This window comes from Cygnus atratus, chromosome 7 (genome assembly GCF_013377495.2).
Source record: "Cygnus atratus isolate AKBS03 ecotype Queensland, Australia chromosome 7, CAtr_DNAZoo_HiC_assembly, whole genome shotgun sequence".
Lineage (NCBI taxonomy): Eukaryota > Metazoa > Chordata > Aves > Anseriformes > Anatidae > Cygnus > Cygnus atratus.
In genome coordinates, this window is record NC_066368.1 from 18,258,259 (window position 1) to 18,282,218 (window position 23,960).

The window sequence follows — 23,960 nt, forward strand, 5'->3', positions numbered from 1 at the left end:
CTAAGTTCTGATATTAGATTGAACACATGACTTTTCTATTACATGTCCTCAGGATGAGTGTAGCCTATTTTTGTTGTTTTGATTTCCAGCAAGGTCTAAAGGGTAATTAAGCTGGCTTAATACACTTGCTCTTCAAAACTTTTTTTTGACAGGGGGTGGGGTGGGATGGGATACGTAAGGGGATATAATGTAATCAGAGCAGATTAAAATGTTTTTAGACATTTTTCTTTTTCTGTGACTTTTCTGATTCCACTTATGTCTTAAATACATTGAAATTGATATTAAAATAGAAGTATATGCATAGAAGTTGAAGCCAGTACTACTACTGTCTTACAAGTATATATATATATATGTATGAATAAAGTAATCACGAGACAGACCTGGAAAAGGTCAGTTCTAAGGAACTTGCTGCACTCTGTATTCATTAGAGTTCAGGATAAAGGATGCTATTTATTTTTGTTACCTCTTTTCCTATCTCAAACTCAATAGTTTATTTACCTCACTTCCCTGTTACTTCTTATCTTCAAACTGTAAACTCTGCAATAGCACCTGTTATTTACTGTGACTGCGTAACTGTTGGGTTTCAGATCTTGTCCATCTTCTGACTGTTAGCACGTTCCAAACGTTTTTGTACTAACCTTATTATTTAAAGTATAGGTCATCTAGGTTCTTGGAGCAGGTATTAAATAAACTCTTGTAAGAGCAAATATTTTTGTACGATTCTTCCTTCTAACTCTAGATAGATCTTTTTATCTAGCTCTAGACAGATCCAGGGAATCCCTTGCAGGATCAGAACTTGATTTCAAATGGGAGTTTCTGCTAGAGGGTTGCTGGAGAAGACAGTTTTTCATGGGACTCCAAAACCTCTCTGCTATTCCAGGATGTTATGAGGGTCAGCACTCAGGTAAAGGACTTGTGTTTTCTGTTTAATGACTTAGTAGAAACACGAGCTATATAAGGATGAAAACAAAAATTGCTGAACCGATGTGTTTGTCTCTACCACATATAATGTAAATTCACTGAAACAGTGAATAGATTTAAGTAGCTGAAAGTCTTAAAAAGCTATTAAAAAATCTGTAATTCTCAGAGAGTAATTACTGCTAACAAATGACAAAGGAAGCATTACTTATTTCAACTTTGTTTCTGTTATTTGAAGTTCATTTTATTGTTGGTTTTAGTGAGATGATGCTTTTACAGATTCAGGGGTAATGCCACTGAACTCCACCTTGACAGAGCAACAAAATAACTCCAAAACAGGCTAAAGCAATAAATATCAAACCACTCAATCTAAAATGTATAAATATAAAAGTCATTTCTGAAAATGTAGGAAAAACAGGAAGCCATTTTTCTCTTTTGACCACTTGTTTAGCAACTTGTTATTGTCCATCTGTATCACCTCAGATCCAGCACAATTATCTTTATGTCTTTTCCAACCACGTGGGTACACGGCTGCAGAAGAAATCAATGCATTACTCACAAATAAGTTTCAGTAAAATTGCATATTTTAGACAGTAGTTTCTTTTTAATTTTCTGAGCCTGCTTAATATGCTATATATTCAACTTTGACTATATCTGTCACTGTGCCTGTTTACAGGCAAACGTTACCTTCACAGGTGTAGACTGCTGACTAAAGCAAGGACTACAACATGGAAACAGAAAATTTCTATAGAGGATATCATTTAGTGCTTGGCTTCTGAAGCAGATTATAGCTCAGTGCTATGCTTTACGTATCACAGCATGGGATATCTGAAAGGAAGGGAGAAGGAGCTGTGTATTGCATTAGATCAGGTGCATGGACGGCAACAGCAAGTTAAGCGTAAACTCTGTTCTCTTTCTGCAGTAGCTTCAGATGTCTGCCCACTTTTTTTTTTAAAGCATTTAGGACTAGCTTGTGTCTTTAGCCAAGCCTTCACAAAGTAATGTGTAAGCATGTGTTGGATCTGTGGAGAAGAGCTCTTTTTCAGAAACCTGACAGATGTGCGTTAGATTTGTTCTAGTCAGGTTTCAGGAAGCTTCCTATATTAACACCCCTGATATTTTTCCTCCAGGAAAAAAAGGCTGTGATCTTACTGTTCTTACTGGCAGATAAATGCGTTTTGGGGATTGTACTTGCAAGGATATTTGTGTTTGATATGGGATACCAGCAATGCGTCTACTGTTTATAAATGCGCTCAAGTGGCCAGTAACTTCATTCGTAAACTAAGTCAGTAAAGGACTACCCAAAAGAGCTTATCTGGAACAAAAGCATAAATATTTTTTCAGACTTGGACTACCTTCTCAATACCCCTAGGGTCAATGATGTAAGAACAAAGCAAAACAAATAATTTAAACTCTCCTTGAGTAGTACTGATATTCTGGAAGTTCTATCAAAAAGAAGTATTTTTTTAAAGTCATCTTTTAGTATTACTTGCTCTTAATCATTTTACTTTGAGTTAGAGGTATGAGTTGTTGTCTATTTGAACTGAGTCTCATTTAAAAAAATCTTAATTATTCAAAGATAAAGATTGTTTTCTTCCAGATAGCAGTGGCATTTCTGATAATTCTGAATGACTATACAGTTCAGCCATCCATACAGTATATCATGCTATCACAACATTAAAACATGTGGTAGTTACTGAGAAAAGCTTATGAGAAGCTGCAAGAAAATGGGAAATAAAGGAAATGGGTTTAATCTACTCATAATTGCACTTTTTAGCAGCTGGGATGTTCTGGTGGGACAACACAATTTTGTTTAAAAACTGAAGCACTCAGGAACAACTCCTACTTGAATCTGTGGCTTTTGCTTCTTCTGAAAACAAGTACAAGTTGTGACTGATGGCAACTGCCTCTGGCTAGCCACTATCTGAATGGCAGTGCGTAACAAAAGTCATCTCAGGGCTGCTACCGACTGCTTAAATAGATTCCCGATGTCTGCCTTTGTCAGAGAAGTATGCATAAGGAGTTATTAAGATGGGGGAAAAGTATAAGGAAACCTAATCTGAAGCAGCTACACTTTCTGCTTGCATTAGAACCATGGGCAAGAATTTGAATAGTCAAAAACATACTGGATTATATAGATTATATACTTACATTAAATAACCTAGGATCCTTTGTATGTGGATGGAATCCCTTCTTTTTACAAGCAGAAACTTCAAGCATGCCAGCATTAGTAAGTCTGAAGATGCCAGTGCTGGAAAGCAAAAGGTGAAACTACTGTTGTTTAATGTCCCCATAATACAAGTGCACAAATTCACATACTTAGCTAAACAGAAGGACAACGTGACAGTACTCAATAACCTCTGATATACAGGAGCTAAGGTTGGGTTGAACCTTATATGAGTTATCCTGCAGTGAAGGGAGATGCGGTGAGGAAATGGGAGGAGAAGACATAATACTTGGTGCTATTCCTGTTAGGCAGTTTAGCCCACTAAGGGAGGAGGTAAATTCATATAGGAACAGCCACAGAGCATCCGTGTCTGCTCTGGATTGCATTTTACTCACTGAACTCTAGAGGGGCAACACAAAAAGAACAGCCTTGAAGCTCTGTAAGTAGCTACTGGGAGTATACATCCTCCCCCCTCTTCTAGGTAGCTTAGGTAATCAAGTAGTACAAAGCACTAAAAAATACACTGCTGAATATATATGATCTAACACTCTACTCTGAGTATAGAATAAGTAGTTTAAAAACAAACAAACAAAAACAAACCACACATCTATAAAAGAACAATGCCTCTACAGATTGACTCAAATAATACTGAAGGGCCTGGCTTTGGATGGATATTGAATCTAAATTCAGGTAAGAAGCCTCCATGAAATCAACATTATTTCGTCAGATGAAAAAGATTAGGAAATTGAGGAGACAAAGCATGAAGTATTTATTGCATTATTTATTTACAATATGCTTGGGATCTTGCTTAGACCAACGAAAGCAGCATGCTGGTAAGCAAGGACCTCTTTTGCCACCGGTAGAGGATGCTTTGGCACAGAGTAATGCTGTGCATGCCCCAGGTGCACAAACAGAATTCCACCTCAAGTGTGCCAATATGCTGTAACTGTTTCGCAACAAAATGCTCCATAGATACTCATCTACAGCACAGTGACAGCTGGCAACACAGTCTGACCAGAGTCTAGTCCTGTTAGCAACATTTTTGCTGCATTTAGGGTGCAGTAGAAGCAGCTTGACACTTCTAGTTCCGAAAAAGAGATACACCAAAATGCAACATCTAAGAAAATTTACTTATAAAGCATTACTGCTGATCGCTATCTATTTGATTTACCATGGCCACACCTTAAACTATGCTTATTTTCACAAAAAAAGTAATTACCTAAAAACTGCAGGACAACATCTGATCAATTAATGTTACGGACAGGAGTAGCAGGTTAGAGCTGGTTACAGACTATGAGCAAAAGCTATGAAAGCAGTTTAAAAGGCCAGAGATTTCAGAAGGTATGCAAACGCTGCTGCTCAAAGTCACAAAGCCTAATGCTCATGCACTTATCACTCAAGCTGTATTTATAGCTCTGCTACCTGAATGGCCCATATGGGAAGTTGGCCAACTATAATAGGAGTCATGTATGGGGGCAGAAGGCCAGAAAGGCAGGCTGCAGACAGGTACAAACTAAACAACAGAGTTAGCCACAGAGACTTGAAATGTCAAGCACACCAAAGAATAATCACTGAGTTGTCAAAGTTGGAAGGAACCTCTGATAATCTGGTCAAAACTCCCTACTCAAGTAGAACCTTGAGCAGGTTGCCCAGGTCTTTAATCCACTCAATTTTGAGTATCTCCAAGGATGGAGACTTAACAATTTTTCTGTACAGCCTATTACATAGTAAACCTTCACATTATTTGTTATGCAGTTCCAGGTTTTTCCACATACTTACTGATTGTATTTTATGAAATATGAAAATAGGACCTTAATAGGGAAAGAGTGTCCTTTATCTTTCTACTCCCAAAACTGCAATTTTCATATCGTCCTACAAATTTCTAGTCACAGAAATGTCTTACCCTTCCATTTCCTTCATCAGACAGAATGACGATAGCGCTGTGGTAAGCCACAGGCAATGAAGTCTACAATAAAACAGCTCCTGTTATTACTACTTGTTTGAGTAGAGTATAAAAATAAATCAAAGTTTAAAACCTGGAGCTACAAATGGAGGAGGAGAGAGAAGCCAGAAACAATACTGTGCATACAGACTGACTGGAATGCAAGTCTAAACAGACTAAAGAAAAACTCACGATATGCCCATTCCTGTCCTTCACCCCAGTTGACATGTGCTGTTTGCATTTGATCACATTTTAAGATAAGGAGCGGGGGAATATATCTACATATTACTTACAAAAATCAGAACTCACTCGTTATGTTTTGGTGAACAAACAATCGCAATGGCCTCTGGTAACATTAGCTGGTAAGAACAATGAGTATGAAGATCAACACTGGATAAGAATGCAGTTTGTGTTGGATGTGTCTACAAAAAGAAATGGAAAACTCAACATCATGAAATACTCCTTATAAGTCAAGGTCAACATGCATTCAAGAAGGAACAATAATTTTTAACTCGTAAATGCATCAGTACTTTCCCATGATTGGTTTCTTAATTTCCTATTAACCCAGATTCTACATTGTTAGAGTAGCTTTTCATTATGAACTTCATGGGAACACATTCACACCCAGATGTACAAGCAGGTTTCTGATCATGGTGGGGAAAAAAGTAGAATGAAGAAGCACAGGACAAAAGGGAAATGACTTGATTGTTCAAAATCTCTAAGAGTGAAATCACACTCCACATAATTAATACAGAATTTAAGCACCACAATACCCCAAAACTTTGAAAGGATTTTGAATACAATGGAAAAGAAATGGCATTAGAAAGTAATAAAATATCCGCAAACAGACATAAACAAAAGTTGCAACGGCAAAAGCAGGCTCTATTGTGTAAACAGGATGCCTCAACTTCATAGATTAAGAGATACTCATTATCTGTGGAGAATATTAATGTTCATTTACATCACTATGACTAGAATTAAGTGAGCAAATTCATTTGTATTATGCCAGTTATTTCTCTAGTTTATTTACAGGGTTGTTTATATATAGTATGCAGAGCCGATATAGAAAGCTAGAATCTGTGAGACATACGCACATGGATCCAACCCAAAGTGAGGAGATCATACTGATCCTGAATACCAAATAGTTCTTCCACATTCTCCATATCACAGTAGTCTGGTCCTGCAGATTGCTTTGGCACTATTACATGGGTAATAGTAAATTCATTGTGTGTCTGTAAAACAAATGTTGAGATAACTTAGAGTGGAACAATTGAACTACTGAATAAATGCTGAATGAGAATCTGAAGCAGGTCAGCCTTTCAGCTAAACCAAAGTGGTGTATGTCCACTGACTGCCATGCCACTATACCGACCTAGTACACCTGAAAACATGCCCTAGCATATTATTATGGAAACATACAGGGTAGGATGAATAACAGCATAAAATTGTTGTATTGAAATGGTCACAGAGACCACTGAAAAAGATGTCCTTTAAAAAAATTAAAAACATGGGAACAAAGAGAGGTTTGAGAATTGTTATTTTCTGTGCACCTTGGAACATCACTACTTTTGCTATTCTTTCTCTTGACGTGATTCAAATACAACTGGACATCATCTCCAAAATTCTTTGTATGCCAGCATTGGCCATGACATTTTTCCCTGCTCTGAAAAGACACTGCTATCTAGGTCAAGGGAAAAACAAAACAGACCCCCCCCCCCCCCCCCCCCAGTGTTCTACAGCATGATAGGGATGGTGGTTTCTTCCCTGTTCTTTTGCTATTATGAATTTGATGACCCCAGTAGATTCTAACAGTCTTTATATTCCATTGTCCTGTGACTAAACCTCACTTAGCTTAGATGAATGCCAAGAAAGTACTTGAAAAAGCCTGTATTGTATAGCATACTGAAAAACTTGCTAAAATATACGACGAGCAGGGTTCTTGGATCAAGTATTTCCTCAATAAGGCAAGCTGCAGGCCATGCTGGTGAAGTGACCACTCAGGTTATAATATGAAGTTAGTTACATTAGAGACTAATTGTTTAGATCTTCTCTTGCTCTGAAACCAGCATATTACAGGAAAATATTGCACTACCAAAAACGTCTTCCCCATACAAATGTGAAGGTTGAACTGTACCAGTTTTCCACAGAGAATTCCACATGTCTCTATTCCTCTTAATGTATTTGCCTCTGCTAGCAGCAGAAATTTGTGACAGAGATCCCTGGGTAAAATTACACCTCTGAGTGCTTCAGCCAATTGAGCTAACAAACAAATAGACAAAAAGAGAGACAGAGAGAGAGAGAGAGAGAGAGAGAGAGAGAAATAAAAAGGCATATGTAGCTTACACAGTGAAGTTCCTTAAAATAAGGCAATGTACACAGTTACAGGAAATTATTAAAGATTAAGGAATTATACTCATCACATCACACATTTCTAATGAAACTACATCTACAGTGCAAGCACGTCATGCCAAAGTGAGGTATAACCTAGCTAGATTGCATCTGAGGGGACAGTGAGTTGATCCCATTTTATAGGCCAGGGCTTTTCAAAAAGCCTCTCTGACTGAGCCCTCTGCAGGTTCTGGTTCTGTTCCCTTGAAGCCCCTGACAATATTCAGACTTTGTGCCATAGGAACACGGAGGTTCCATCTCCAGATCCATTTACTGGCACTCAGCTGGAAAATGTACAACAAATCTCCTCTCTTAAAACTGTTGAGAGAAAACTATATAGAACTGTTGTGTGTACATTAACCTGTTCATGCTTATTTCACTACAGACATTCTCAAAGGGAATAAATCATAAGATCATTTAGGTTGGAAAAGACCTTTAAGATCATCAAGTCCAACCATCATCATATGCATATGCAATGTGTGGACTGCTATAAGCAGCAGCACAGCAGACAAAGAGTACAAAATCTATGCACTTACTCTGAACAGCACTTAAAGCAGCTGCTGGCTTTAGGGCCCGGTTTACTGGAGGTGAATGTCCAGTAGAGCCACTCTTCTCGTTTTTTTCAAGCAATGTGGCAGATAAGGAACTGTTCTCAGGTACAGAAATACAAGATAGCATACTTCCATCTATCTGTTCAGACATAACCATGCTGTCTTTAATTTTCTGATCCCGAGCTAGTTCTTGCTTCTTAAGTTGATCCTCAAAGAATTGAAACTGTTCTGATTCAAGCTGCTGTTGCCGCATGTGTGCGATTCGTTTCTTCTCTGCCTCTATAAGCCTCTGCTGTTCTAGTTTCTTCAGAAATTCAGTTTTACATTTGTTCTGAAACATATGCAAAACAGTTACATTCTCAGAATTATATATAAAAAAAACCTACAAAAATTAGACGAAGCAAACTAATTGTTTAACAAAACCATAAAACCCTGTCATTAACATCTAAAATCCTTTTGAAACCTGTTGGCTGAAGTGACAAATACAGCTCTGGCCCCCAGAGCAGCATGATATGGAACAAAATACCATAAGCAAGGAAGCTTCCAACACAAAGCTTGCAGCATGCCTACCTATGATGCTCTGTGTTTTATTTCAGTAGTGAGAGCACTTGCCTCATTGAGCCACTGCAATATAGCCATTAAAGGAGTTTTCAGAACAGTGGTGGTAAAGAGATAAGAAGTCCTTACAACTTGCAGTGTAGCAAGAGATCCACAAGCACATCACTTTTCTGGGTAGCTTTCATAATCCATGTTATTACCTGGTTTTGTAGCTTGTTGCTGCTGTTTGGATAGGCCAATTTTCTCCTGCTTCTTTCTTTTCTTAGCTTTCCCTGGATTGCTCCTTGTACTGACGGGCTTATCCTGACTCCCTGTGCATGCCCTCCCCAGCCTCAGACACATTCAGTGCCATCTCTGCCACCTGTCTGGGCTTTGACCCCAGCCCCCAGGACAACTGCTGTTCCAGACAGGGAAGCTTCACGTTTCAACAGTTTTTCCTACCCCCATTACAGGGACAGCATCAAGCATCTTCAAAGGCAAGTAAGAGAACTCGATTAAAGTAATTTCTTGTCATGCACAAAATACAAAGGGAAAGAAAGCCTCAAACCAATCAGTGACAGGATTTATTTTTTTTTGGTGTGGTGTTTTTATTTTGTTTTGTTTAGTGTTTTTTTTCTGTTGTTGTTTTTTCCTCTCCATAATTCCCTAGTTCCATTTCAAGGGAAGGAAAGAAAAGATGTCTTTTCCTCAGACACTCTTTTCCAAGACAAGTTTTATGAAATGAAAAATACCATCTATAAAACTGAATCAGAATGTACTGTAGACCTATTCTGATTTTCTTTTACTATCAATACGTAAATATGACAGAACATATATTTCGAAGCTCACATGTGCATTACTTATTTTCAAATGACCAGCTGATCAGATTCTGAGACGTGAGAAGTTATTCTAAGCAGTCTGCTGGGTGACTATGGTCTTGCAGAACTGCCATTTTACTGCTTTAAGAAGTTTTATACAATAGAAAAATATTCATACAACAATGATTTCATAACCACATAAAACTTACTTTATTTTGCATGTATTCTTGATATTCTAAGTTATATTTTTTTAAAAGATCTCTCTTCAGTTCATCTGTCCGTGGAAATGCAACCTCCTTCAGTTTCTTTGGGTGGGGTGGGATGGGGTAGGGTAGAAAGACAGGCAAGTTAACTTTTTACTTCATAAAAGGACCACCTGAAAACCACACTCATCTGTAATACGGATTTAAAAATAAAAAATAATAAAAAAAATACTGCTCTTCTCCCAGGAAAGAAAAGAAGAAATACACAATAAATCATCAGCTTATTAAACTTGGTACATTGGTTTCAAATAAAGCCATATTAGTTTCTATCAGTGAAAGGAGTTACCTATAACAAGACTACTTGTTATCTTAGGAAAAGATATTTTTTTCTAGTGATCTGTTATCTCTGTCTTGTTTAACAGGTGTGTGATAACTGACATTTTTGATATAGATGCATTTTATAAAAAAACCAGGGCCAACTACTATTTCAGAAATATACTTGGGTTTCCAACAATCTACTGACTTATTCAGAGACCGTTCTTGTTCACCTTATAGAATGATAAGTTAATTTTCAGTAATGATCAAGTGGTTAAACCAAAATAAAACATAAATGACTTAACAAAGTTATCAGAACTTCAAACTGCATTGGCTGCCTTGGACTACATTTGCATTGGGGGAAAAGGAATGATAGGAAAGAACAGAAATAGAGGAAACATTTCTTGAAGTTCAGGAAACAGTAACTCTACCTTAATAATAACTTGTTTTTCTGGTACTGCACATTGGTGATAGTCTCGGTGACTGGGCAGTTTTTCCACAAACAAGCTAGAAAATTAAACAGCATGTTTGTCTTAGTAACCAGAGGGATAACTACGTTAGCTTTTACTTTGGCAGAGTAATCAGTTTCACATGTTATAACTGTTAAACACTGAATTCCACATGACTCGAAGCAGGTTTCTATATGTTCATTTGTTTAAATTACCACTTAATCTCTTGTATGGACTTGTATGGACACAGAGGACAATGACAGGAGCTTATTTTCTACACCTGAACATATTTTGTTTCTCTTTAGTAGTGGGCTTGATTAAAACAGGATTAACTAGCACTCAGCGCCTGAAAAAACCCTCCACCACGGCCAGTGTTACTAAATCTTATTTCTGCTGTCTTAATCTGTCTCCTTAGCTGAAATGCTGAATCTTAAATAAAGCACTGACTATCATTAAAGCAGTCATTTTTACCAGATCAAGCTGCACAGCTAACTGCAGTATTATTAACCCATCCAGACATCTAAATTATGGCAATGCTTAGCTGCAGAAAAGTTTGGAATTCTCAGCTGCTAATCATCTTTTCAGCAATTTATGCAATGTTCACCTCCACACCCTCCTTATAGAGATACATACATCTAAAATGAAGTTGAATATGAAAGATTTGGCTTAGTTTTCAGAGTATGATGAAAATTAGGGGAGGTAAGGAGGTTTCTTATTATTAAAAAAAATAATAATCTAAGATATACATAATTTTAGAAGCATCAGAAAGAAAACAATCAATCCTACAGCAAAGCTAGCTATATAAAAAGTTTAAATCTGCCATTGATATATTTTTCCAACAAATTATGCTTAAACCTCTTGGGGATGAAAACTAAAAAGAGGCAAAAATTTTTTTTTTTTTTTTTTTTACAGTGCTGTACAATATTATCACCTATCTCCTGATTCTCATAGGTCTTACAGTATAGTTAATTTCAGCCTTTGTACATGAGGTTAACTCACACCTGCCAGTTAAGAGACAGATAGGACTATTACCCTAACAGCTGAGATGAAATTGTAAGAAAGACTGGTTAAAGATCTCTAAAGAGCACAGCTATTCTGCAAGAAAACAGTAAACATTGTTCTCCTGATCTAAAGGGTTGCCCCATTATCACTGCAAATCTTCATTTTAATTTACTCAGAATGATAAGCTCTAAAGACCACAAACTGTTCCTTACGTTATGAACTTGTTATAAAAAACAAAAGCATTCTCCAGGTTTCCCTCCTCCATGTATATTGATGCCATTCGTTCCATCTCTACTCCAGATCTAAAGTAACGACGTGGAGTGATGTCTTCATTGATTGTGATATTGCTGCCAAGTTTGCTTAAGGCACGTACTCTCTCTTCTGGGGTCACAGAGATGTCTGTATGGTCAGGAATAGCTACTAGCTTTTTCTGAAAAAGAACAGAGATTAGCAAGGAGAGCCAGATACTACAATTCTCTTTCAGTAAATGATCTCATTCAAGAAACTCAAGGGAAATCTTCAGCTTCTCAAAATAGGTATAAGTTTCCTCACTGCTAACAACAGTTAAAACATTTTAATGTTTCTCAATTGCAATAAATGTAAAAAATTACCTTATCCCTCTCCCCAAATCTTCTCTCTGTCAATACATATGCATACATATAAAAGGAAAAAAAAAAAAGTAAACCCCGGCAGAAGTGATCAAAAGCAACACAGTGTGTCCTCTTCAGAATCCCCCACATATGAAATTCTGTAAGGTTCTACCTTAAGTTATTAAAATAATCTGCATGACTAAGCAAACTACTGTTATATGCTATATTGGATATGACTTCTGGGTACAGGTCAACTAACAAAAAGCAGTATGTTTTCCTGGTTAATCAACAGTTCATTTTACAGTTTCAAAGGAAGCAGAGTCGAAGAACCTAGAAGTGATTCTACTGAAGAAGAAGCAGAGTTGTTTATTGTAGTTATTACCTTCCTGTTAAGTGGTTAAATAAGTGGCTACTGCAAGTTGTTTCATCTTATGCTGTAAAGGTTTACTTTTTCTATTCAAAACGTTTACTTCAACTTCTGAAAACCATGATCACTGAAACAAGCTAAAACCCCATAAGCCACACACACAGAAATAAAATCCAATGAAACTATCAAGCAGAACATGTGAGGAACTGGCAGAATTCAAGAAAACAGCCTTTCAGACAACAGCAGCACTGCTAAACACGTTATAAATTATTGCTTATTTGAAAGAGGATGCTAAGCCATTAAAGCATGTTTCGTAATACGTACCAAGGAACTAATACTGAACGGTTGTTCCATGTTGACCTCTGTCTGCAAACCAAGATCACTCTTTTTCTCAAAAGTCTCCATCTTACTGCGATGGACAGGATGACTGAAGTATCAATCTGATGTTCAATATTTGCAGCACGCTGCCTCAGAGTCTATTAGTCCAAGGGAAACTTAACAGCAATATGCTGATTGTGGTTGGGTGCTGGAAGAAATAGGACAAGTCACTCAGATTAAAAATACATTCAAATGTCACATCAGTTTGCATGCCTGCACCCACTCATCACTTCAGTATCACAATACTTACATACTTAATAACAATCTAGAATTTAGCAGGCATTTAGAATTTAAAGTAGGAATGCATGAGGCCTTGCAGGACATATGTGAGCTAGCTGACCTGTTCTAACATTATTACAGTGGATTCAAATGCAACACGGCAAATTATTTCTACAACTTCAACAGTAACTTGAAAAAAAACCAACAACACATCCAAGAAGCACAAACACACAAGCAAGCCAACTTTCAAGCATTAAGTGAAAAAACTTCAAAGACTAAGCACAGAATCTGCTTCCCTGAGCATATGTTTTGACAAACATATTTATAAACAGCATGAATTTAGCACCTTTTTTCCTGCTAAGCTTATAATTAAAAATAAAACTTAGCACATGAACTCATATCAGTAATACAGCATACAGGAAATATTTCAACCACTCTGTGCTCCACCTGTACAACTTACTGACTTCAACACCACTCAAAACACAATGAAATATGACAAATCGACTGATAGTAATCGCTCGTTGCACAGCTCTGAACAAGTAAAGACATATATTTAGACATGGCGTGGTCATCATAAAAAAAAAGGGAAATGAATTATTTAAATTACACTGGAAATATGAAAATGAAGCTGCTAATGTGGCCTTTCACTTTTGAGCTCTCAATCCAAACAGATTTGATTCCAAATGTCAAAGACACTTCATATATTGCAATAGATATGCCTTATGCTTTCACAGAAGCATAAACAGAGGGTTCAGCAAAGATATTTTCTCAGCACATCTTTCTAGAAAAAAGAGGATTCTGGGTTAGAGGAGAACAATCGTAACACATTTTTAGCTGTCTCCTGAAGTATTGATTTCTGTATTTGGGTCTTCTTCATTTTTCTCAAAACTAATAATATCTATTAGGTTAGTCTTTACTTTTAATCATTAGTGTTAATGTTATAACCAAATGTTACAGGAGACATTACATTCATTTAAGCAATATGCTTTCCTTAAAATAATCAGAATCATCCCGTTTCTTTGTAATGGTACACTTACTGAATCAATCTCACCCTGTTTTTATATATGACCTAATCTCAACTAATATATTATTGCTTGACTTTATACCTCTGCTTTGCATTTTCAAGATTTTTATTCTCTTCATCTGGTATCTCACAGACCTGTGAATGCAATCTCAAGGCCAACTTCTTTCAGTTCAAGGTATTCAAAACACTTACACGATTTGCAATACCCTTTTGGAAAGAAAAAAAATGGAGCTTGGCTTATACACTCAAAATATCAACATTAGCTGAGGTGGTAGCACTGATAGAAAAAGTACTCTAAATAATTTCATTTTATAAAGATGGAGCTCTGGTGTAAATGATTAGCTTGGCAGGAGAGCGCTACTCATTGCCAATTCACAGGCTGCAGAAAGGTCTCATGGGACCACGATAATGAAATATTTTTGCTTTAGTATATACCAAAGCTATGTTTATAGTGCCTTGTGGCTAGTTCCACTTGAAAGCCTTCTTAGTTGGAAAATGGTAGCTATGGTAGACTGTGAAAGGAGAAGACTACAAGCCAGGCCAGTGCAGAGCTCGCATTAGTTTTCTGTCCCTGCAGCTCAGATGCTCAGAACAAATAACATCTTCAGTAAGAGACTGCATTCATATGTTTTGTGTGGCTTAGGAACATTAATAAAACAAACAAACAAAGAAAAGCACTCTCAGAACTAAAAAGCATGTATTTTAAAACCACTTATTCATTTATTATCCATCATTTGCAGATTTTAATTATTATATAGTTTTTGTTCCCCTAATAGCAACTGGGAGATCCACAATGACTGACTGGAAGGCTGGTTTTGCTCTAAGGTATGCACCTAACTAGGACAAGCTGCAAAATGGTCTAGACATTCAATTTATTCCAAAAAATAGTGTTCAAAATTAAAGGATGCAGAAATGTATTTTTTTTCAATTCCTATTTCAATTACTTCTATTTCAATTAGCAGCTCTTATACAAGAAAACTGCTTTTCAAACACCGTCCTTAAGGACTTTCTACAAAATGCAGCATGGAAATGGACAAAGGAGGGGATATGGATTATATGCTTCTTTCAACTGTTACCACAGCTTGAAGACTTTTCAGCCTAGTGGGTAGACAAGTGGAAAAATCTTAGTGTAGCAAGTAGGGAACACAGAAGCCACCATTTTTTATTATTATTATTTTTTATTTTTTGCTAGCATTCTCAAAGAAGTCCTTGCTAAAGAAGCTTGGTGGTATCCCCCAGCCAAAATCTTTTGAACTGGCAGAGGGAGGCATCACAGAACCCCTTACTTGCAAACATTTCTCATTTAGATTTTTAACAAAAAGAATCATTAAATATAAGAAAAAAAAATACCTAATGCTAGTTATTTTAAACAAGAGACATCTGGTAACAGCAGAAACTCACACTTCCTCAAAACTGTGCCAAGGCTTTGAAAAGCTGAAGCAGCCCAGCAGAGAGCAAGGCACCGAGCACAGTCAGACCCTACCGCGTGAGGGGTTAGCAGAAGAATCGCTACAGATAAAAGAGGAAATGGACTTTTTAAACTTAGCTTCAGGAGCACATTAAAACCCAGACACTTTAAATGAAGAAGAAATACTAGGATGAATTTGTATCAAGTTTACAAAAATGCAAAACAAGATTCAAATGTATTAATTATTACAGGTGGCAGCATAATTAAAAAAAAAAAAGGAAAAGGAGTCCTAAAAAGATCATTGGCTGTTTTATGATTGCACTACTATATATTACCCTTAACATGCAGACACACTGGCTAGAATTATAAATCATTAAAAGGCAGAAGATTAAGCTTTACTAAAACCACCTCCACAAACACATTTGTCAGTTCCCTGGTATGCCTCCTCGCGTAACATTCCTCATGCTGCAGCTTCACACTCTTGCCCTCGCCATACTTTTTTCTACCTCTGCTTTGTTGATGACAGTGACTACAAGGCGAGTTATATCTAATCTAAATTCAAGTTAAGTAGACTCATTTTAATTAATTACTTCCTTTGAATGATTTCTCAGCTCAGGACGTACGGAAGGCGGTAGAAAGGTGGAGGTGGTGACAGACAGACTGCCCCTTTCAGAGGGCATGACTGGCAGGAGCTGGCTTTAAAAATGCACCCTATGAACTTGTACAGAGCTTACCAAGAGCTGCCCAGTCCTGATCAATGACTCCTTGTCTTGTGGAATAAACACATATTTTACTCTACAAGAGCAAAGAGAAAGGCAAGTAGGAGACCTCTTCATGTAACTGAAACTAACTATATTCAGATATATATATATATATGAATATATATAATATATATAATATATATATATGAATACATATAATATATATACATATATATTTGAATATATATATATATATATATATATATATATATATTCAAAATAGTTATGCAAATACAGTGAACCACATTCCAGCCCCAAGCATGTGGGATAAGTAGCAACACCAGCATGGAGCTGTCATAGTCTGTTAGAGTGTTTAGTGCTCTAAATTCTAAGAGTAAACATGCATTTTTCTGCTATCCGATTTCAGGCACTCCAGCTAATTTAGAGGGACGTACGTAATGTCTGATTAACAAGAAATGTCTGTAGATTTAGCATGCTAAGTTTTCTGTAATGATGAATTTTCTGAGAATCATTATCAGAATATAAGAATGTAACAACCATTCAACAGTTAAGATATTTTTCCTCATTTAATCAGACACTCCTTACCAAATCCCATTTCCACCTCAAAAAAACCACTTATTTTCATATTCAATCCAGGTTATTATACTACGATTAATTCTTCTGAAAATCCAGCTTAATTAAATCAAAGGCCCTCAGCCACAGGAAACAGAGCAAAGCAAGACCAGTGTTTTAAGTGGCATTAAAATCATGCTTTCTGCTCAGGCTAACAAGCATGGTACCAAGTGAAAGGAGAATGAAAAACAGAGCAATTTTATCTTGAAGTATATGCAAATAGTACATCAAGCTACACAGAGCATATCAAGATCATCAAAAGTCAAGAGTAAGCTAATGAGACAGAGGTGGTAATGAGAAGATCTGGTGAAGGCACACACACGCCCATGGCTTTTCTGAGAGGTATAGCACCACAATTCACCACAAATTCTCCAACGCCCTCGCAGGATACTGCACTGGCATGTTTCTAACTGTCAGTCTGGCTGGACGTGGACAAACAAGAGCCCCTTTGCCTGTGCTCAGACCCAGCTGAGTCTGGAAGCTACAGAATCGTGCCCTGTGAGAGCGACAGGCGGTACGCAGGGCTGCACAGCAATTAGCTCAGGTGCAGTACTGAGCCAACAAAGCCCCACAGCTTGTGCTTGCGATGCCTGTATGGGGCCAGCTCACAGTCTGGGCAGAAGGAGCGTGTACCACCTATGCTCAGAGCTGGGCAGGCTCCGAAACGCCCTGGGAGCACAACCCGGCCACGTGCGACCACGCAGGCCATGCAGCCAGGCTCTGACGGGGCCTGCTGGGGTGCCCGGGGTGACAGCAGCCCGGAGCCCCCGGGCCGCAGAAGCACCAGGATGGATTTCCCCTCCTTACTCGGGCCTTGAGGCCGCTTTTCTTTCTTCTATCTTCACAAGAGGTTTTTAGATATTGAGTGCGCTTTTTAGATTTATAAACAAGTAATGGCCTAACTTAACAATGTATTAGTTTAATCATTAATTTCCACTTTCCCCCCTTGTAACATACTTTTTAATTTCAAGGGACTTGCTTAGTCGTAACACACTGATTTCACTACTGCCAGCAGCGCTTGTCAATAGTAGGAATGTTAGTCTTACTAAAAAGCTGCATTAAAGATATCATTGGTAAAAATTTCCACAGCACTTTTTAATGCCAGGGCTAAGATTCTGTTAAAAATAATAGAAACCTGGGGCATTAGCAATGATTTATTCTTTGCGTATTTTCAGTAGTAAATTATTTTAGAAACATCTATCCTCTGTTTGCTCTTTTGGTAGAATGCAGAGCCCAGATGTGCTGCCCATTGAAATCATTCACTTCAGTTCACTGTGATTAGGGTCTAGAAATATTTGCTAATACAAGATCTAAAATATGGCACAGTTCCACTTTTTATAAGCTACTCCTGAGAGCACTGCTCTACATTCTTTCTATGATAAAAAAAGAAAAAGGTTACTTTAATACTGCAATAAGAAGCTAAAACAGTAATAGTTTGTTTTACTACACTATCAAGTGTGATGATTATAGAACCCTAGAATAAAGATGTCACAAACCACAAAGAGGCCCGTCCTCACTAAAATAGTCAAATTAGCAAGTGCAAAACCACCTTTTAACTGCCCATAATGGAATTCAATTGTCTCAGCAAACCCAAAATACAGCACATCCAGTCATTGCTACATGAAGATAAATGACTGTTTCATGCCAACAAGTCATGCAGATACCCGTACTTGTGTGTTTTGAAGTGGATATTAACTGTCTTTAGTGAAATATAAGTTAGAAATACAGGCACCTATCTCATTCAAGCCCTTTTTGAAATGCCAGGCATATTGGTACAGCACATAATCATTTACACACACATGGGTTTGATATAAAATATGCTAAAAACAGCCTAAACAGCAAACTGCCTTCTGTCGGTTCTCTCCAAAAAGAAACAGCATGTTTATCTGTCAGCATGTTTTTTGAAACGACAGTTCCCCATTACAACAAGTGATTCAGCTAGTATAGTAAGTAGTCTCTTCTGGAAAAAAACAAAAAAACAAAAAAACAAAACAACAAAGCACTGAATGTCATGGCAAGATCATTCTCTTGTGCTGAGAGAAAAAAAAAATCACAGAACTAACACAAAACAACAGAAGGGCCTTTCAAAGAAGAGAAACACCACAAGGAACCGTTTGCTGACAACCCCACATCATTCAATGGAGAAGTTGCTCTTCACAGTAGGAGCTACCAATCTTGGCACAAGAAAAGCTTGCCTCAGTAACGGTTCATAATTTAACACTGCCTCCTGGCCCTGTGGCTACAGTTAAAGATCATTGACAAGATCTCCTCCTAGGCTTCACTAGCTCCTACAGGCACCTGCTGAGCTACACGATGCTCTCTCCTGGTTGTGGGTCATGGGTATATCCTTGTTTTCACCTCCTGTGAAGGACCAGTCCCACACACCTCCCCAGATGCTGCCTAAAGGTCTCTCTGGTGACTGTGTTGGTGGTGTACAGGCAGTAGCATCTTTACCCCCTTAAGTACTGAGAGGGAGAAATCATGTGCAGAAATCTTCCTTGCACTGATCTGCCAAACCCAAATCTTCCCTGTAGGGTTACACCACTCATTGCTAAATCTTACATCACAAAATTGAGCTTTATTTTCATCTAAACAAGATGAATTACAAGAATCTGTTTTTCAACTGCTAAAAAAGTGAGAACAATTCTTTGAAGACTTTTAAAGTTGCTCAGCAAACATTTGGTTGACTGCAGTTAATGAACATAGCTACTTCCATACCATCGGCTGTTTTCTAGGGACAGTTTTTTTCCTTTTGGAACAGATACAAACGTTACTGCATTAAGAAACCACTTCAAAAAAATTAGATCGCTATCAGGTCTGCTGAGAATCTGATAAACCACTACAATAAGCAAATAATACCCAACATGACACATGAAAGAACCGTTTGCTCATCTACATTTTCTGTTCCTGGTAAGGAAGAAAATTATACAACACAAATGCATGTGCAAAGTCTCTTATCTTTGCCCATTGGTAATAAAGTCCATCTTATTATCTCCCCTTCCACAAAAAGGAAGCACACAAAAAGAAAACCTCACTTGCTGTCTCGAGCACTAACTCAAAACTGACAGTTTATTCCACCACTCAGTCCTCTTCCAGTTTGGCATGATCTTAATTTAAGACCAGTTTTTTTCAGTTTCTTTCTAACATCTGGCACTTACCTATTCAGCTCGCAGGACACTGATCCAACCCACTGAGGTTAACTGTTGAAGGTCAGTGACTGAGATGGGAGGGTGTGCTGGTATACGTTTTAAACTTAGGGTATCAGTAAGTTGACTAAGAAACTGAATTAATTGCTTTGGGGAGAAGCATCACCACTACAAAGACTATGACTGCGGAACCCACAGACATTTCCCATCACTTCACAGCACAAAGGACTCTGACCCACATCTATTTTCTCATTCATTTTTACGCAGACTATTTTGAAGTCAAGATTTGCTGTCTGTGCTACTGTTACATAACCCTGTGCACTTGTGCTGTATGCACAGGTGATGGCTTGCCACCAGAGTTATTAATATGCTCTGTCACACCAATTATTAGCCACTTTTAAGAGAACGTCCGGAAAAACAGACAGGAAATTCTGAGCACTGAAACATGCATCTGTGAACCAGTGGCCTGTGAACTCAGATGGTTCTTTGTCTTGTGGTTTCTTCTGTCAAAACAAAACACAATTTCTCCCTCTCCCTTTTTGGTAACACCATTCAGTTTCAGCAGAAAAGCATTTTCGATGTAACAGATAAAGTATCACCAGAACAACTGGAATTACAGATCAGTAGCAATGTTAGGCAGTGACTGAAATATTCTTATGCAACACAGGACAGCATCTCTCCAGTAACCCATTAAAAGGGTATTTTAGACATTGCGTAGAGAAACAGTGCTCTATTCGTCCTTTAGGAAATCCACAACAGTCCCCCACAAAAATTAGTGTACCTGGGCATATTAAGCCAGAAGAGGGAAGAAACAAAAGAAATAGCTATTTTTATATGATTTGTTCTTTGATGGTTCAGCTGAAATACTGAAACAAGATACCTGCAATACATATCATCATGGATAAAACTAACTTCCATCATGAAGACAAGAAGCTGTGTTGCCAAGGGAAACAAATGAGAGGCTAAGATCAGCACAGAGGTCTGCAACACTTCAGAGATTTCCAAGAAAGAGAGAAAGCACGATTACTTGCAAATTCTCAGGTTTCACAGATTTTCTGCCTGTAGCCCTACTTCTCTCAGAGACAAAGCCTCAGGAAGGTTTAAGAGTCTTCCTGTTCTTCCTATAAAAGACAACGGTTTGTCTGACAGTATTTGCTACTTAATTCTATAACAGTTTGACATTCCATAATCTCTAATTAGGACACTTGTTAATAGGGCAAGTAACCAGCTGCAACGATCAATTTCTGTTTCTACTGGATGACAAATTACTATTCTGTCTTATATGTTACGGCTCATAACATAGGTAACAAAAAAAGGGAGAATTAAGTTTAGCAGATATTTCTAACACAAATTCACAGTTTACCTCATGTCTTTTAAATTATCCATAAAGAATGATGCCTGTCTTGTGGCCTCAAATCTAGAAAAAAAACAATACAAAAACAACAACAAAAAAAACAAATTGGGGCATTACTTCAATGGATTCTGATTGTTTTGTACACTAATGGTTAAATAAGCAAAGTGCAGGTAAAAAAAATGATAGTGCTATTACCTACAAGAAGGAGCATGGTCAACTAGCACAAGTAACCACCTAACCAGGCGTAAGCATCATACTGCAGAAATGTACATAGATACTACAGAAACATACAAGGTACTACAGTTTGTTGATTTCATAATGAAGTCTTTGACCTCCTGCTCTGACCTTCCTGGAGGATCTCTCATGCTATGAGTATATGGAAAAAAAACAGGAATGTCTGACTTTATATGAAGAATTTGATGTGCTTTAGTCCTTTTTTTTTTTTCTACTTGTAAAAAAAAAAAAAAAAAGAAAATACTTACAATACCTATTTTCTCTTTTGTAAGTTTGCTAAAATTAACAATGATAAGCACATGCTTTACAGGGGCACTGAGTGTAACTCGAGCAGCCCTGTAAGCTGACTTTACTTTGGCTCAATTATCCAGGGTCTCAAAGTTAATCGCACAGTGATGTGCAGTTAACTCACACGCCTGCAACTCAACAGGCTGTTCATCCCAGTGAAGCTATGCACTGCCTATCTCTGAGCCAAAATAATTTCCAGATTCATTGTTTGTCCCTACAGGATGAGTCTGATGATCTTTACAGCCTATCCGAGCTCTGTTCCTTATCAATGGAAAGGGCTAGAAATCCCTGAAGGCCTTCTCACTGTGATTTGGAGACACTAAAGGATGGAGGCACTTTCTGCAATGATTATGTAGAGAGCCCACTGCCTCCCTAACACACTTCAACACGTTGCGTGCTGAACTGTGAGTCATCTGGAGCTGCCAGTAGGAAGTGGTGGGCAAAGGGTCGTGTCTGAGCAGGTGCCTGACTCATGGCATCACACGAGGTATCGTCATCCACGTAAGATTCGAAATGCTGGATTTTTAGAAGAGGGATGCCTGTGCAGCAAGAGTACTAAGCCACCATGTATGGATCATTCAGGAACTGTATGATGTTGACAAGATCACTTGCTTTCATGGACTGATACTTCTAGTTACAATAAAAACTTTGCCCCGAAAATATGTTTTATGGCAAGGCAATCAAAACGTTACATGTTTATTAAAATTTTGTAGATGAAGACTTTCATTACAGGTCAGCAACCTAAGTTTCAGAACACAAACTAGAAATGTAACCTTTGATGTAGAAATAAAATAGCAGGAGTCAGATATGACCAGGAAAAAAAAAAAAAACACAAAACCCTATGCATACAAGTCAGGCAAACAGAGACCAAACATTTATTATTACACTGCATTTGCTCAGTGTCTTCATGCATAAGTCACCTTGAAACTCCCGCAGCAGCTGAAGATTTCGTGACACCCCTCACCTTGTACTCTCCCCCAGCATGGTGATTAACTTCCAGGAAGTGACTTACGGCCTGATCTTGAACTTACTTAGACACATAAAGTAAACCATGAGAAATGCCTTCACAGTATTCTCATTGATCAAGACACCGAACCCTGTTTTAAAACCTAACACTGAAAAATAAAATTCCTGAAATTACAAGCACTTAAAATACTACAGAAGAAACATGAACATGAAATTTGCACCTGTACAATTCTATAGCACTTGCAAATAAAGCTTCCTATGCTGTCCCGTGATCCAGTGATCTCTGGATTGGTCAACAATGGCCTCTGATTCAGTTATTAATAGCCTGAGCACACAGATCTACAATACACAAGACAGAAATGCATTTGAGGCTTCAGAAAATCCAGCTGTTACAGAGAAACACATTATACTGCCTCAGCAACACCCACAACAAACCTAGACTGCCTCCTCCTAGGGATACTTCATGAAGTTATGGGTCCGTATCACATTTTCTAGGACCTGCTGGTCTAAAGCAATTTATCAAAAATGTGCGACTCCAGCTTGGACAGTCAACCACTTCAGCCTACAACAAGGAGACACCCACTCACACGAATCAGTTCCTCCAAATTGCCCTGAGCCTGAGGAACAAAGCCCCGGGAGCCACCAGCCATCCAAGACCGCGTAACCCCACGTTTCCGTTTCAGCATGAAGTGTGCCCTTTCTGCCCACGACCTCCCTGACGTACACGCAGAACCGCATGCATGTTAAACAAAAGAAATTCCCAACCAAATGGACTTCCCCCAGAAGAGACTTTGTGTCGCCCTTCTGAAAAGGGAAAGTGCATCCACGCCCTGGAGACATTACGTTACGCTGCTTGGTGCACCTGGGGGAGACACCTGAGGTCCTACAGGGATGCCGTAGGTACAAAACGCAGTACACGAGCAGAAACGCCTTACGAGAGGGTTACAGATGGCCAAGCAACACACCCCCCACCCTTTTTTTTTTTTTTTCCTAAACCTTTCATTTTCTGTCCCGAGCCTCTGGCAGGCACGCGGCTGGGGCCAGGGACGCCTAAAAGCGGGGTGCCGGCACCCCCTTACCTTCCCTCCCACCTCACCTGCCTCCCTCCTCACCTCCCCGGCTCCGCTCGGCGCCGCTCCGCAGGCTCGGGGGGGTCGCAGCAGCGGCAGCTCCCACCCGCCGGGCCCGGGGCTGCCCGCGGGCACCGCTACCCCGGCACCGTCGGCACCAGCCGGGGAAGGCGGCGGCGGCTGCGCGGGGCTGGCGGGAGGCGAGGCGAGGGGCGCCCCGCGGAGAGGAGAGGAGCGGAGCGGAGCGGATCGCAACGCCCTCCGCTGCCGCAGCCGGGTCACGGAGCGGGGC

The 23,960-nt window shown here is 38.6% G+C and overlaps 3 protein-coding genes across 4 annotated transcripts in view; all 3 read right to left on the reverse strand.

The window, feature by feature from the left end:
• LOC118246182 (interferon-induced protein with tetratricopeptide repeats 5-like) overlaps positions 1-23,960 on the reverse strand; it is a 348,670-nt gene that overhangs the window by 135,507 nt on the left and 189,203 nt on the right. The window lies entirely within an intron of this gene.
• Positions 1-23,960, reverse strand: part of FAS (Fas cell surface death receptor) — a 250,540-nt gene that overhangs the window by 37,371 nt on the left and 189,209 nt on the right. The gene's annotated exons all lie outside the window — the stretch shown is intronic.
• On the reverse strand, positions 552-23,923 carry STAMBPL1 (STAM binding protein like 1). 2 transcript variants are annotated; one of them, XM_035537440.2, is made up of 11 exons: positions 23,711-23,923; positions 12,572-12,773; positions 11,503-11,720; positions 10,271-10,346; positions 9,531-9,626; positions 7,952-8,297; positions 7,162-7,286; positions 6,122-6,259; positions 5,337-5,449; positions 3,070-3,169; positions 552-1,449 (listed from the first exon to the last, which is right to left on the reverse strand). In XM_035537440.2, the coding sequence occupies exons 2-11, from the start codon at positions 12,650-12,652 to the stop codon at positions 1,393-1,395; spliced, it is 1,350 nt and encodes a 449-aa protein (XP_035393333.1). In that variant the 5' UTR covers positions 12,653-12,773; positions 23,711-23,923; the 3' UTR covers positions 552-1,392. The 2 variants fall into 2 exon arrangements, with proteins under 2 accessions (XP_035393333.1, XP_035393339.1); XM_035537446.2 differs by having other exon boundaries at positions 23,695-23,923.